Source organism: Lonchura striata, chromosome Z (assembly GCF_050655825.1).
Source record: "Lonchura striata isolate lonStrDom1 chromosome Z, ASM5065582v1, whole genome shotgun sequence".
Lineage (NCBI taxonomy): Eukaryota > Metazoa > Chordata > Aves > Passeriformes > Estrildidae > Lonchura > Lonchura striata.
The window spans coordinates 5545154-5560411 of record NC_140740.1 but is presented as its reverse complement, the minus strand read 5'-3'; the positions used below and the strand labels follow the sequence as shown (position 1 = coordinate 5560411).

Genomic DNA, 15258 nt, shown 5'->3' with positions numbered 1-15258 from the left:
CCTTGCGGCCCCCTCGCTCTTCTCCTTCCCTGCGGCGTACTGCTGATGCTGATAAAACCACCGCTGTCTCTTTCTCTGTCTCTCTTGAGAGAGAGACTGGGGGGAATGGAGACATCCCAGATTTCTCCACCCTTCCATCTGCAGGGGCCAGCCCAGTTCCAGTCCCTCCACCCCTGGGACCACCTCAGCCAGGCCATGGGCCTTCCCCTCCCCACCCAGCCACGGCCAGGCAGGGCAGAGTCCTGCACTGCACTCTGACCGGAACCAAAGAGAGCCAGTTCTCCTGGGAATTCTGCTTTTAACCCCTCTGTGTTCTCAGAGGCGTGTCCACCTTCAATTGGTCAATATCCAAATTGACCTCTTCCTGCCGAGAAAATTCCTTTTCCGTGTCAAACAACAACAGTTATATAGCGAGAGTGATTAATACATTGGCCTACTATTATCCCTCTCATAAGCGACTGGCATGGTGAAAATCTGTTCATTTAAACACTTAAAATCTCTTTTTTTCCAAAAGATATAACCCTATTTTTTTTCTAATCAGATGTTGCGACATCATATTCTGAACTAGGCAGGTTATTGTTGTAGCAACTGAGCTCTGAGAGAAATCTGTCTTGGTTTCTAGACACAGTTCTGATCTTTCTGCTGAAAGAAGTCTCAGCTTGGTTCATTAGTAGTTTGGTACTATAGCAACTCACAGTCTCAGCTTTCTAAATGTTTAAATTTTCCTTAATGATTTAGATCCTGATTTTGTGATCCTGATTTTGCTTATTATTTTAAAATTTCCCAACATTTCTCAAAATTATGTGTACATTCTAAAGCCATCTTACACTTTAGAAAGATTTTTACCTTTTTATATACGTAAACACTTTTGGGCCCATCTGAAGCAGAAATACCAGGAGGGGCTGGAGCTTGTGCAGAGAAGGACACGGGAGCTGGGGAAGGGTGTGGAGCACAAGGCCAAGGAGGAGGTGCTGAGGGAGTTTCAGCCTGGACAATGGGAGGCTCATGAGGGACCTTCAGGCACACTTCCATAGATCCATAGCTGACCGTGCTCACCACCAGGGCTGTTCCCCTGCCAAACGCTTTCACTGCATCCCAGTGCTTTAGACGCTGGTATCAGTAACACTCCCTGCTTGTTGTTGGTTGCATTTTTGTTTTGCTGTTTTAGTAGAGGAAAATTCCTGTTGATTTTCTCATTTTCCAACAAGCAAAGATGCTTCTGCACAATGTTTCCTGCTCTTTTCCAGCACTGGATGAGATTCAGATCCAGTTGTAGTTTTTCATGTCTGCAGCAGCAATAGCAAATGCGTAGCTGTCTCTTTCTTTCTTTTCCATTTCAGAGCTTTCAAAAGCTAAAACTCTGCATTGCAGAGACAACGTTGCTTGCTGATGGCAGCCAGGGAGGAATATCAGCTACATATCCATATGCAGTTCTGTTGAATTGGCCTGGTTTAATTTGATCTGTGTGGCTTAGAATCCTTTTACTATCCTTTTACTCTGGAATTTTATGATTTCTCCTTGGACGATATGGAGGTAGATGTGAGAAGGAAGGAGGTTATACGAGATAGGTAATGGCTTGTCCCACATGCTTCTCTCTTGTCCCAGAGCACAAAACCAGCATCGGTGTCTGCCCCAGCTCCCTCTGCTCCTGGAGAAGATGAAGGGGAGCAAATTGAGCAGAATGACCGCGAGTCTCCATCAGTGATCACACCAGAGCCTGAATCTTCTGAGCCAGTAAGTGCCAGTTGTGGGTGGTGCTGTCTTTAGTGCAAGGCAGAGCTGCAAGTTTTGCTTTTGCATTTCAGAGCTTTCAAGATTCAAAAGATCAGTTACACAAGTAGATCATTGCTACCTGATAGTAGGCAGTGTGGAATATTTAAATCAGAGCAATTTGCATTACAGATGGATCCGCCAATTTTAATACCATGAATCCCATTGCAATCAAAATTTCTTAATATTCCTTGAAAGATTTAGTGTTATATGTGAGAAGAAAGGTTCTTATAAATGATAGGTAACGGTTCATCCCTCATGGCTCTCTCTTGCTACAGCTGACAGAGGCAACAGCAGTGTCTGCCCCGGCTCCCTCTGCTCCTGGAGAAGAAGCCAAAGAGGAGCAAATTGAACAGCATGACCGCGAGGCTTCAGCAGTGGTCACAGCAGAGCCAGACACTTGTGTAAGTTCTGGGTGGTGCTATCTATAGTGTAACACAGAGCAGCAAGTTTTCCTTTTGCATTTCAGAGCTTTCAAGAATTAAAAAGTCAGTTACAAAGAGATCATTGCTACCTGATAGTAGGGAGGGTGGAATATTTATTTCAGAGCAATTTGCATTACAGGTGGATTAGCCAATCTTAAAACCATGAGAGTGCATTGGAATCCAATTGCAATTAAAGTTTCCCAATTTTCCTTGGAAGAAATGGTGGTAGATGTGAGAATATAGACAGTTATAAATGATAGGTAAAGGCCTGTCCCTAATAATTCCTTCTTGCCACAGATGACAGCGGGAAGAGCAGTGTCTGCCCCAGCTCCCTCTCCTCCTGGTGAAGAAGACAAAGAGGAGCAGCAAATTGAGGAGTATGAGCGTGAGGCTCCATCAGTGATCACAGCAGAGCCTGAATCTTCTGAGCCAGTAAGTGCCAGTTGTGAGTGGTGCTGGCTTTAGTGCAAGGAAGAGATGCAAATTTCGCGTTTGCATTTCAGAGGTTTCAAGATTTAAAAAATCAGTTATACAAATAGATTCATTCCTACCTGATAGTAGGCAGGGTAGAATATTTAAATCCAAGTAATTTGATTTACAGTCGGATTAAACAATTTCAATACCATGAGAGTGCCTTAGAATCCCATTGTAATCAAAGTTTCACAATTTTCCGTGGATGATATGGTGGTAGATGTGAGGAGAAACAAAGTTATAAATGATAGGTAATGGCCTGCCCCTCATGCTTCTCTCTTGCCACAGATGGACGAAGGAACAGCAGTGTCTGCCCCGCCTCCCTCTGCTCCTGTAGAAGAAGCCAAAGAGGAGGAAATGGAGGAGTTTGACCACGAGGCTCCATCAGGGGTCACAGCAGAGACTGAATCTTCTGAGCCAGTAAGTGCCAGTTGTGGGTGGTGCTGTGCTGTCTTTAGTGCAAGGCAGAGCTGCAAGTTTCTGACCAGCCAGCTCTTGCTGTTGTTGCCTGAGGATGCTGAGTGCTGGAGTCCTGCCAGGACCCGGCGATTTCCTGCAGGCAGTGACCACCAGGCAGAAATTGGCCTTGGAGCTGTCATGTTGAGGCACCAAACCCTGTTGCCTCAGGGTGACCATCTGTCTGCTCGGCTCAGTGAAGCTCTGTCTCTTGGTTTCTGAAGTCCTGTTGCCAAGGGCACACATGGCAGTGCTGGAGCTTGGTTTGTTTGCTTTGTTTGCTTTCTCCTTGTGGAAACATGTGTTTGGCTGGTGAAATTGCTCTTCAGCTTACTTGAGTATTTATTCAGTTCTACGAAGTGTGTGGCCCAGCTTTCTTGTGACTTTTGATAAGATGGAAGGAGACGAGTGTGTTGTCCATGAATCTGTGGGGGACAAGACCTGTGGCCAAAGAAACAAAGTGTGTAGTTGTGAAGCCCTGTTGTGAGGCAAAAAGCACAAGGAGCAAGGTTCTGTGGTTGCATTTTTAGAGGTAGTGTGCAGCTTGGGAAAGTGCTTTGGAGCCTGGAGGTGGAGGTGAAGCTGGAAGTCCTTGACTGCTGTCTTGTGTTGCTGAGAAGAGAGCAAGACGTCTCTGAAATGGGGATGCTGTATTTGAAGTCAAACAGGCAACTCTGTGGTGGGGGAGCTGCATGGGCCCAAAGGATGCAGGGTTGCTGGTCAAGAGAAGTGGAACAAGAGCCAGGGTGTGGCCACATAGCCAAGAAGGCCGAGGGCATCGTGGCCTGTGTCAGCAGCAGTGGGGCAGCAGGAGCAGGGCAGTGACCGTCCCCCTGGGCTGGGCAGTGCTGCGGCCAGAGCTGGGAGTGCTGTGTCCACTTGTGGGCCCCTGTGAAGCAGAAAGTCCTTGAGGGGCTGGAGCGTGTGCAGGGAAGGACACGGGAGCTGGGGAAGGCTGTGGAGCACAAGGCCAAGGAGGAGGTGCTGAGGGAGTTTCAGCCTGGACAATGGGAGCCTCCTGAGGGACCTTCAGGCACACTTCCATGGTTCCATACGTGACTGTGCTCACCACCAGGGCTGTTTCCCTGCCAAACATTCCCTCACTGCCTACAAGTGTTTTAGCCACCTGAGGAGGGGACATTTTCTACCGCTGGTTTGTTGGTTTGGTAGGAGGTGAAGCCCTGTCCCATTGTCTCTCTTTCCAACAAGCACGGATGCTTCTGCACAACCTTTCCTGCCCTTTTCACGCACAGGATGGCATTCTGATTCAGTTTGAGTTTTCCATGTCTGCGGCAGCAATAGCAAAGGCCTTGCTGGCTATTTCCTACTTCTCCATTTCAGGGCTTTAAAGAGCCAAAAGCTCCTTTGTGCAGAGGCACAGTTGCTTGCTGATAGCAGCCAGAAAGGACTATCAAATACATAGAGTACATCAAATAGAGTTCTGTTGAGTTAGCTTATTTTAATCTGGTTGGAGTGATTTAGAATCCCAATGCTAACAAAGTAGATAATTTCTCCTTCGACGAGGTAGTTGTGGATACAAGGAGAAAGGAGGCTATAAATGATAGGTAATGGCCTGTCCATCATGCTTCTCTCTTGCCACAGATGGACGAAGGAACAGCGGTCTCTGTCTTGGCTCCCTCTGCTCCTGGTGAAGAAGCCAAAGAGCAGCAAATTGACGAGTATGACCACGAGGCTCCATCAGGAGTCACACCAAAGCGTGAATCTTCTGAGCCAGTAAGTGCCAGTTATGGGTGGTACTGTCTTTAGTGCAAGGCAGAGCTGCAATTTTCTGAGCAGCCAGCTCTTGCTGTTGCTAGCGGAGGATGCCGAGAGCTGCAGTCCTGCAGGACGTAGCCATTTCCTTTAGGCAGTGACAGCTAGAAATTGGCCCTCAGCTCACTACAAGGGCTTTTCCCCTACCAAACATTCCCTCACTGCATCCCAGTGCTTTAGACAGTGTCATCAGTGACACTCCCTGCTGGTTGTTGGTTGAGTTTTTATTTTGCTGGTTTAGTAGAAGAAACGTCCTGTTGATTTTCTCATTTTCCAACAAGCAAAGATGCTTCTGCACAATGTTTCCTCCTTTTTCCAGCACTGGATGAGATTCAGATCCAGTTGTAGTTTTCCATGTCTGCAGCAGCAATAGCAAAGGCGTAGCTGTCTTTTTCCTACTTTTCCATTTTAGACCTTTCAAAAGATAAAAGCTCTGCTTGCAGAGACAATGCTGCTTGCTGATGGCAGCCAGGGAGGAATATCGGCTACATATCCATATGCAGTTCTGTTGAATTGGCCTGTTTTAATTTGATCTGTGTGGCTTAGAATCTTTTACTCTGGAAGTTTATGATTTTTCCTTGGAAGATATGGTCGTAGATGTGAGAAGGAAGGAGGTTATACGTGATAGGTAATGGCTTGTCCCACATGCTTCTCTCTTGCCCCAGACCACAAAACCAGCATCAGTGTCTGCCCCAGTTCCCTCTGCTCCTGGAGAAGATAAAGAGGGGCAAATTGAGCAGTATGACCATGAGTCTTCCTCAGGGGTCAGAGCAGAACCTGAATCTTCTGAGCCAGTAAGTGCCAGTTGTGGGTGGTGCTGTCTTTAGTGCAAGGCAGAGCAGCAAGTTTTCCTTTTGCATTTCAGAGCTTTCAAGAATTAAAAAATCAATTACAAAGAGATCATTGCTACATGATAGTAAGGAGGGTGGAATATTTATTTCAGAGCAATTTGCATTACTGAATTATTAGCCAATGTAAATACCATGAGAGTGCGTTAGAATCCCATTGCAATTAGACTTACCCAGTTTTCCTTGGGAGAAATGGTGGTATATGTGAGGAGCAACGAAGTTGTAAATGAGGGGTAATGGCCTGTCCTTCACGCTTCTCTCTTGCCACAGATGACAGAGACAGCAGCAGTGTCTCCCCTGACTCCCTCTCCTCCTGGTGAAGAAGCCAAAGAGCAGCAAATTGAGGAGTATGACCGCGAGTCTCCATCAATGGTCATACTGGAGCCCGACAGCTCGGAGCCAGTAAGTACCAGTTGTGGGTGGTGCTGTCTTTAGTGCAAGGCAGAGCTGCAAGTTTCTGACCAGCCAGCTCTTGCTGTTGCTGCCTGAGGATGCTGAGTGCTGGAGTCCTGCCAGGAGCCAGCGATTTCCTGCAGGCAGTGACCTCCAGCTACAAATTGGATTTTGACCTGTCACCAAAGGCACAGGACGTAGTGCTGCAAGTGGCAGGGCTTGGTTTGTTTGTTTTCCCTTTGTGGAAAGGTGTGTTTGGCTTCTGGAAGTGATCTGCACTGTTCTGGAGTAGTTCTTCTCTTGTACATTCTCTCTTGACTTTTGCTAAGCTGCATGAAGATGATTGTGTTGTCCAGGAACATGTGGGGTGCCATTCTTGTCGGGTATGGCCAAAGAAACCAAGTGCCTCATTGGGAAGGTTTCTTTGTGGCAAAAAGCAGAAGCAGCAATTTCCTGTGGATGCCTTTTGCAATGAAGCCGCAGCTTTGGAACTGGCATTAGGGCCTAGGGTGGGGGTGAAGCTGCAAGTCCTTGACGGCTGTCTTGTGTTGCTGAGAAGACGCAGCACATCTTGGAACCGGAGATGCTGTATTTGAAATCAAACAGGCAACTTCGTGGCTGGGTACCTGTGTGGGCCAAAAGGACCCAGGGGTGCCAGTCAAGAGCAGCTGAAGGTGGGCCAGCGCCTGGCCAGGTAGCCAAGAAGGCCAAGGGCATCCTGGCCTGTGTCAGCAGCAGTGGGGCAGCAGGAGCAGGGCAGTGACCGTCCCCCTTGGCTGGGCAGCGCTGCGGCCAGAGCTGGGAGTGCTGTGTCCACTTGTGGGCCCCTGTGAAGCAGAAAGTCCTTGAGGGGCTGGAGCGTGTGCAGGGAAGGACACGGGAGCTGGGGAAGGCTGTGGAGCACAAGGCCAAGGAGGAGGTGCTGAGGGAGTTTCAGCCTTAACAACAGGAGCCTCAAGAGAAACTTTCACGCACACTTCCATGGATCTATACGTGACAGTGCTCACCACCAGGGCTGTTTTTCTGCCAAACATGCCCTCACTGCCTCCAAGTGTTTTAGCCGCCAGAGGAGGGGACACTTGTGACTTGTGGTTTGTTGCTTTGCTAGGAGGTGAAGCTCTGCTTGTTTTCTCTCTTTGCAACAAGCGCAGATGCTTCTGCACAAAGTTTCCTGCACTTTTTACGCACTGGATGCGATTCTGATCCAGTCTGAGTTTTCTGTGTCTGCTGCAGCAATAGCAAAGGCCTTGCTGGCTGTTTCCTACTTTTCCATTTCAGGGCTTTAAAGAGACAAAAGCTCCTTTGTGCAGAGGCACAGTTGCATGCAGATAGGAGCCAGAAAGGACTATCAAATACATAGAGTGCATTAAATAGAGTTCTGTTGGGTTAGTCCATTTTATTCTCGTCAGAGTGCCTTAGAATCCCAATGCTAACAAAGTTGATAATTTCTCCTTCAAAGAGGTTGTTGTGGATACAAGGAGAAAGGAGACTATAAATGATAGGTAATGGCTGTCCATCATGCTTCTCTCTTGCCACAGATGGACGAAGGAACAGCGGTCTCTGCCCCGGCTCCCTCTGCTCCTGGTGAAGAAGCCAAAGAGCAGCAAATTGAGGAGTATGACCACGAGGCTCCATCAGTGGTCACACCAGAGCCTGACAGTTCAGAGCCAGTAAGTGCCAGTTGTGGGTGGTGCTGTCTTTAGTGCAAGGCAGTGCTGCAAGTTTTGCTTTTGTATTGCAAAGCTTTCAGATTTAAATTGTCAGTTACAGAATCAGATCATTGTAACATGATAGCAGACAGGGTGGAATACTAATTCAGAGCAATTTGCATTACAGTTGGACTAGCCAAATTCAACACCATGAGAGTGCCTAAGAATCCCATTGCAATCAAAGTTTCTCAATTTTTCCTGGATGATATGGTGGTAGATGTGAGAAGATAGGAGGTTATAAATCATAGATAATGCCCTGTTCTCATGCTTATCTCTTGCCACAGATGACAGAGGCAACAGCAGTGTCTGCCCTGGCTTCCTCTGCTTCTGAGGAAGAAGCCAAAGAGGAGCAAATTGAGGAGTATGACCACGAGGCTCCATCAATGGTCATACCGGAGCCCGACAGCTCGGAGCCAGTAAGTGCCAGTTGTGGGTGGTGCTGTCTTTAGTGCAAGGCAGAGCTGCAAGTTTCTGACCAGCCAGCTCTTGCTGTTGCTGCCTGAGGATGCTGAGTGCTGCAGTCCTGCCAGGAGCCAGCGATTTCCTGCAGGCAGTGACCTCCAGCAACAAATTGGATTTTGACCTGTCACCTTGAGGCACTGAAGAGCTGGGGGTTCTGGATGAGCTTCTGGCTGCTCAGCTCAGGGAAGTTCTGTCTCTGGGCTTCTGCATTGCTGTGGCCAAAGGCACAGGACGTAGTGCTGCAAGTGGCAGGGCTTGGTTTGTTTGTTTTCCCTTTGTGGAACGTGTGTTTGGCTTGTGGAAGTGATCTGCAGTTCTCTGCAATAGTTCTTCTCTTGTACATTGTCTTTTGACTTTTGCTAAGCTGCATGAAGATGATTGTGTTGTCCAGGAACATGTGGGGTGCCATTCTTGTCGGGTATGGCCAAAGAAACCAAGTGCCTCATTGGGAAGGCTTCTTGTGTGGCAAAAAGCAGAAACAGCAATTTCCTGTGGATGCCTTTTGCAATGATGCCTGCAGATTTTGGAACTGGCATTAGGGCCTAGGATGGGGGTGAAGCTGCAAGTCCTTGACTGCTGTCTTGTGTTGCTGAGAAGAGGCAGGATGTCTCTGAACCGGAGATGCTGTATTTGAAATCAAACGGGCAACTTTGTGGCTGGGTACCTGTGTGGGCCAAAGGACCCAGGGGTGCCAGTCAAGAGCAGCTGAAGGTGGGCCAGCGCCTGGCCAGGTAGCCAAGAAGGCCGAGGGCATCCTGGCCTGTGTCAGCAGCAGTGGGGCAGCAGGAGCAGGGCAGTGACCGTCCCCCTGGGCTGGGCAGCGCTGCGGCCAGAGCTGGGAGTGCTGTGTCCACTTGTGGGCCCCTGTGAAGCAGAAAGTCCTTGAGGGGCTGGAGCGTGTGCAGGGAAGGACACGGGAGCTGGGGAAGGCTGTGGAGCACAAGGCCAAGGAGGAGGTGCTGAGGGAGTTTCAGCCTGGACAACGAGAGCCTCGTGAGGGACCTTCTGGCACACTTCCGTAGATCCATACGGGACAGTGCTCACCACCAGGGCTGTTTCCCTGCCAAACATGCCCTCTCTGCCTCCAAGCGTTTTAGCTGCCAGAGGAGGGGACACTTGATTTCTGGTTTGTTGCTTTGCTAGCCGGAGAGGCCCTGCTTGTTTTCTCTCTTTCCAGCAAGTAAAGCTGCTTCTGCACAAAGTTTTCCTGCCCTTTTCATGCACTGGATGGGATTCTGATCCAGTTTGAGTTTTCTATGTCTGCTGCAGCAATTGCAAAGGCCATGGTATCTCCTATTTCTCCAGTTTGAAGCTCTCAAGTGCCAAATGCTCCTTTGCGCGAAGGCACAGTTGCTTGCTGATATCAGCCAGGGAGGACTATCAAATTCATAGAGTTCATCAAATAGAGTTCTGTTGAGTTAGCCCATTTTAATCTGGTTGGAGTGATTAAGAATCCCAATTATAACAAAGTTGATGATTCCATCTTTGAAGAGGTTTTTGTGGATCCAAGGAGAAACTCGATTATAAATGAGAGGTAACGGCCTGTCCCTCATGCTTCTCTCTTACCACAGATGGACGAAGGAGCAGCGGTCTCTGCCCCAGTTCCATCTGCTTCTGGTGAAGAAGCCAAAGAGGAGCAGCAAATTGAGCAGTATGACCACGAGGGTCCATCAGTGGTTACACTGGAACCTGAATCTTCTGAGCCAGTAAGTGCCAGTTGTGGGTGTTGCTGTCTTTACTGCAAGGGAGAGCTGCAAGTTTCGATTTTTCATCTCAGAGATTTCAAGATTTAAAAGGTCATTTACACAAATAGATCATTGTAACCTTTTAGTAGGCAGTGTGGAATATTTAATTCAGAACTATTTGCAGTACAGTTGGATTAGCCAATTTTAATACATGAGAGAGCCTTGGAATCCCATTTTAATCCAGGGTTCTCAATTTTCCTTGGAAGATGTGGTGGTAAATGTGAGAAGAAAGAAGGCTATAAATTGGAGGTAACAGCCTGTCCCTCATGCTTCTCTCTTGCCACAGATGGCAGAGACACCAGCAGTGTCTGTTCTGGCTCCCTCTCCTCCTGGTGACGAAACCAAAGAGGAGCAAATTGAGGAGTATGAGCATGAGGCTCCATCAGTGGTTACAGCAGAGCCTGAATCTTCAGAGCCAGTAAGTGCCAGTTGTGGGTGGTGCTGTCTTTAGAGGAAGGCAGAGCTGCAAGTTTCTGACCAGCCAGCTCTTGCTGCTGCTGCCTGAGGGTGCTGAGTGCTGGAGTCCTGCCAGGACCCATCGACTTCCTGCAGGCAGTGACAGTAGAAGGAGCAAGGTTCTGTGTATGCATTTTTTGGTGTGGTCTGTAGCTTTGTAAAGTGCATTGGAACGTGGAGGTGGGGTTGAAGCTGCAAGTCCTTGACTGCTGTCTTGTGTTGCTTAGAACAGGAAGGAAATCTTGGAACCAGGGATGCTGTATTTTTAGTCCAATGGGCAAATTTGTGGCTCATGCTGTCAAGAGCAGCTGAAGGTGGCCAGCGCCTGGCCAGGTAGCCAAGAAGGCTGAGGGCATCGTGGCCTGTGTCAGCAGCAGTGGGGCAGCAGGAGCAGGGCAGTGACCGTCCCCCTGGGCTGGGCAGCGCTGCGGCCAGAGCTGGGAGTGCTGTGTCCACTTGTGGGCCCCTGTGAAGCAGAAAGTCCTTGAGGGGCTGGAGCGTGTGCAGGGAAGGACACGGGAGCTGGGGAAGGGTGTGGAGCACAAGGCCAAGGAGGAGGTGCTGAGGGAGTTTCAGCCTGGACAACGAGAGCCTCGTGAGGGACCTTTAGGCACACTTCCATGGTTCCATACGTGACAGTGCTCACCACCAGGGTTGTTTCCTCAGCAAATATCCCCTCACTTTATCCAAGTGTATTTTTCTCTGGCATCTGTGGCTCTCCTGTCTTTGTTCCTTTGGTAGGAGGAGAAGTCTTGTTCATTTTCTTGTCTTTTATCTATGCAAGTCGATTTTCCTCCATCTTTTCTGTCCTTTTCCTGCACTTGTAAAGATTCTCCTTGCTTTTTCTTGTGTAAGGGGGCCCTTCTGGAGGATGCAGTATTTTTGCATGACACATTGTTTTGGACAGGGAGCTGTTTTGGTGCCAGGCCAGTCAACAGGCCCTTGCTCTTTGCTTTCTTATTAACAGTCCCTGTGTCTTTTTGCAACCCAGGAAACCAGTAGGTGTGGTGTTTGGGAATTGAGCAGGAAATCAATGCCCTTGCATTCCAGCTGGTCCCCAGAGATCAGAGGAGCTGAGAGGGGCTGGGCTTTATTTCTGCTTACAGCCCCTTTAGCACTGTCAGTGTGGTCAAGTCCACGAGAAGCACTTGGCCAAGCACAGATGCTGCAAGAGTGCAGTTCCCAGTGCAATGCTCTGGATCTGATTGTATTCCATAAGGACCTAAATGCTCTAAATTCCCTGAGAGTGTGGTTTATTGAAGGAGCAGTCTTGGGATTGCTGCTGACTGGGGCAATGGCTACCAAGTGTTGATGTGTGCAGGAATGGAAATTATAGTAACAAGAGATTATAAGAGTGAGATCTGTCTGTCTATCTGTCTATCTATCTATCTATCTATCTATCTATCTATCTATCTATGTAACATTTACATAATTGAATCTTCTTGGCTCTGGTCCAAAGCAGTTGGAGGTGAAAAGTTCATGTAAAGCATCCCTTTCAGGAGAGGATTAAAGACATTGACTGATTCTGAGCAGGCAGAGGTGTTTCCTCCTCCAGATGTGGTGTTTTTTTCCCCTCAGACATGGTTTCTCCCTCCAGCCACTTCTTCTTGAAGCCCCCAGTTAATGCTTTAATGTTCTGTCTGTCCCAGAGAGGTGGAAGAATTCCATATTTTAGGTGGTGAAGAGAACATGAACTCCAGAAGTGTCTCTCACAAGGGCTGAGCTCACCCAGGAAGCTACCTGCAGAGCCAGGATGGAGCTGTGGGACAGGGTGGGGTGTCAGTCACTACTGAAAGACAAACAGAGCATGGCAGAAGCAGAGGGAGGTCCTCAGCAGACCCTTGAGAAATGCCACAGCTTCCCTGTCAGCTGCCTCAGAGGCTGTTGGAGCTTCAGCCCCTGACTGCAGTGCCAGGGTCACTTTGGCATCTGTGCCTCCCCACAGGCAGAGAATGACCCAGGAGAGCTGCAGCACTGCAGTGCTTTGGGAACGTGTGAGCCCATCAGTCCTTGAGCCTTGGCCCACAAATGTCATATGGAAAGTTGAAACCCATCTTCTCTTGCTTTCTGTGCAGGTCCTTCCAGAGAAAGAGCAGGAGCAGCCTGCTTTGTCAGAGATGCCATGGCAGACTCGTGGAGAGCTGCTCCCAGCCCGAGAGCAGGAAGAGCAGCTCAGGCAGCAGGTGGAAGAGCCACAGGAGAAAGGCCAGGTAAGCCTGACTCACCAGGTGTCAGAGGGAAGGGCAGGAAGAGGGCATAAAACGGAGGCACTGAAAGCACAGAGCCTTGGAATCTGCCAAAGTCAGCACTGGGACAGGAGGGTTACACTGGAAGCAGAGGTGGGTAGGGCAGCAGAAAGAAGTGGCTGAATAAATGTGACTTTGAGGCTGCAAGAGGAAAAAGCTGAGCCTGATGGCAGCTCCCAGTCACTTGCCCTGCATTTGTGTGTACAGAACATCAAGGCAGAGTCACAAGCAGAGCTGCCCGGAGCTCAGAGTGCCATCGTGGACGTGAAGAAGGGGAACAAGGAAGACATGAGAAGAATTGAAGAGGACATGAATCTCCGTCAGCAGAGGGGCGATCAACAAAACCAGGTGAGTGAAAGAGTGGCAGCCACTCCACTCGTGAAAGATCCTCTCTCTTGTATTTTACAGAACTTGAAGGAACAGCTGGACACGGAGTTTCAGAAAGTTCACAGTAAGATAAAAGCAAAGGAGAAGAGGCAGGAAGAAGAAATTAAAATCATCAGAGAAAAGCTTAATTCTCTCTCTCAGGATCTGCAAGAGCAAGTGAGTTAAAAAGGGATAGCCACTGCAGTCACCAAACTGGTGGTTTCTGCCCTTCTTGCCTTTCCAGTGCAGAGCTGCAGGGAGTGAGGTGATGCCTCTGAGTGCCATCCTGCTGTAGTGTGTATCACACTCACTCTGAAGGATTTCCTGGTGTGCTGAATCTCACCTGCTGCCCTGGACAGAGGGACTTGTCCTTTGGCCTTTTGGCCAGCAGTCATCCAAATTGATTCCTGGTGGCCTGTTCCTGCTCTCCTTGTTTCTTGAGGTGTTTTTACAGGGGAGCATGATGACCCAGAGGGAGGATTGAAAGAAGCTGTCTGTACCCCTTGTAAATCTGTTCTTTCCCTTTCCTTACAGTCAATGACTCTTGACTGACAGAGATAAGCTGTAGTCTCTGACTGCTTTCTTCTGTTTAACTTGAGGTGAAAGTGTTGACATCTCACCGGGCAGCCTACAAAGACTTCCAGCAAATGGGTGGCAATGAAGATCCCCAGTCTTGGCATGAGGTACAGGAACTGTCCCCACCAAAGTTGCTACAGGTTGAGCATGACCTGAAGATGGTGCAGGAAAAGAGGACACAGTGGGAGGAGGCAGAACATTTGAACAAGGAGCTGCAAGTGTGTCTGAAGCCCTTGGAGGGGGAAAGGAATCCTTGAGAGGAAGCAGAATGGTCATTGTGGCGTGATCCTTCAGAAAATCCATGAAAATGGAACATGAATCTGGCCATGAACTTGAGTAGAGCTAGCCTTTGGTTTTGACCCATCCAGTTTGAGAAGTGGACATCAGAAAAAACCCATTTAAGATCCCTTCATGTGGCTGAGAGCACCTTCCTAAGGGCTTGCATTTGAAGTGGGATCTCAGGCTTATCTCTGCCAGGGACCTTTCTTACATGAACTCATTTCTTGTCCCAGATCTACAAGGGCTTTGTCAAACCTGCTGCAGGAGCAGCATTGTCTAAAGGAGCCTTTGCTCCCCAACCTGAGAAGTGGAACCGGGGCCATTTGCTCATCTCCAGCGCTGCTCAGCAACAGGAGAACAAGGATGACTCCCTGGAGCAACTGAGTACGTCGGCTGTATTTCTCCTCTGAGGGACAGTGTATTGTGTGCATGTTTCAGCATAGCTGTACCAAATGGTTTTCCTGAGTTTGGTGTCCCAGGGACATTTTGAGACATTTCCCCATGGGAACTGCTGTAGAAAATCAGTCTCTGTGCTGGCCACTTGTGCTGCAGAGCTGTCTGCCTGGTTGTTGTTGTTACCCAGGAAACCACTAGAAGTTCAAAGCTCCAAGCTCTGGGGCTGCCTTTTGCATTTCCTGGAAGCTGGGGTCTTTGCTTTAAAGTGAGCATCTTGCATTTTGTTTCCCTCAGGGAAAATAGTGAACATGGAAAATCCTGTGAGGAAATATGCTGAACTGGAATATATTGGCAGCGGGTGAGTCCAACCACAATTACTTCTCCATAACCATGGGCCAGGTGTTTTTCTGGTGGAATATCTATGCAGTGTGAAGTCAGGCCAGCTGCAAACAGACATCTATGGCCATGTTCAGACACTGGGGATAGATTGTCCCATCTCTCAGTGCTGCTCAGAATTTGTGAGTGTGCCCTGAAGGTGTTGTCAGAGACACATCTGTGCTGCCAAGGTCTCTTGCCTTCAGCAAGGAACAGGACCTGGAAGATCTCCTTGTCTCTCAAGTGTGGGACAGTTCTCTGTTAATTTCCTTAGCATTTCTGTATCTCTCCAAATCATATAGCCACACTAATAAAAGGGCAAGAAACTTGCATGCCTGAAAGAGCAACCTACTCCCTGATAGCTGTCAGATAACAGTTCTCAGGAACATTTCTTTCCAAGAGTTTGCTGAAGGGAATTCTCCATGGTCAGGATGAAAACTATGAAAACTGCACAGTTTAGAACCTGAAACCTGAGATGAAAGAAGGAGCTCTCTTTAGGAGCTGAGGCAGTA

At 48.6% G+C, this 15258-nt stretch overlaps 1 protein-coding gene across 1 annotated transcript in view; it reads left to right on the top strand.

The window, feature by feature from the left end:
• Window positions 1-6922: 6922 nt before the first annotated feature.
• LOC146763598 (uncharacterized) overlaps window positions 6923-15258 on the top strand; it is a 30074-nt gene continuing 21738 nt past the window's right edge. The window contains exons 1-8 of the mRNA XM_085567906.1: window positions 6923-8261; window positions 9879-10013; window positions 10339-10470; window positions 12584-12718; window positions 12962-13297; window positions 13720-13803; window positions 14209-14359; window positions 14666-14729. Of these exons, the coding sequence (XP_085424032.1) occupies window positions 8097-8261; window positions 9879-10013; window positions 10339-10470; window positions 12584-12718; window positions 12962-13297; window positions 13720-13803; window positions 14209-14359; window positions 14666-14729 (1202 nt within the window). The 5' untranslated portion in view covers window positions 6923-8096. The remainder of the gene's footprint in view (window positions 8262-9878; window positions 10014-10338; window positions 10471-12583; window positions 12719-12961; window positions 13298-13719; window positions 13804-14208; window positions 14360-14665; window positions 14730-15258) is intronic.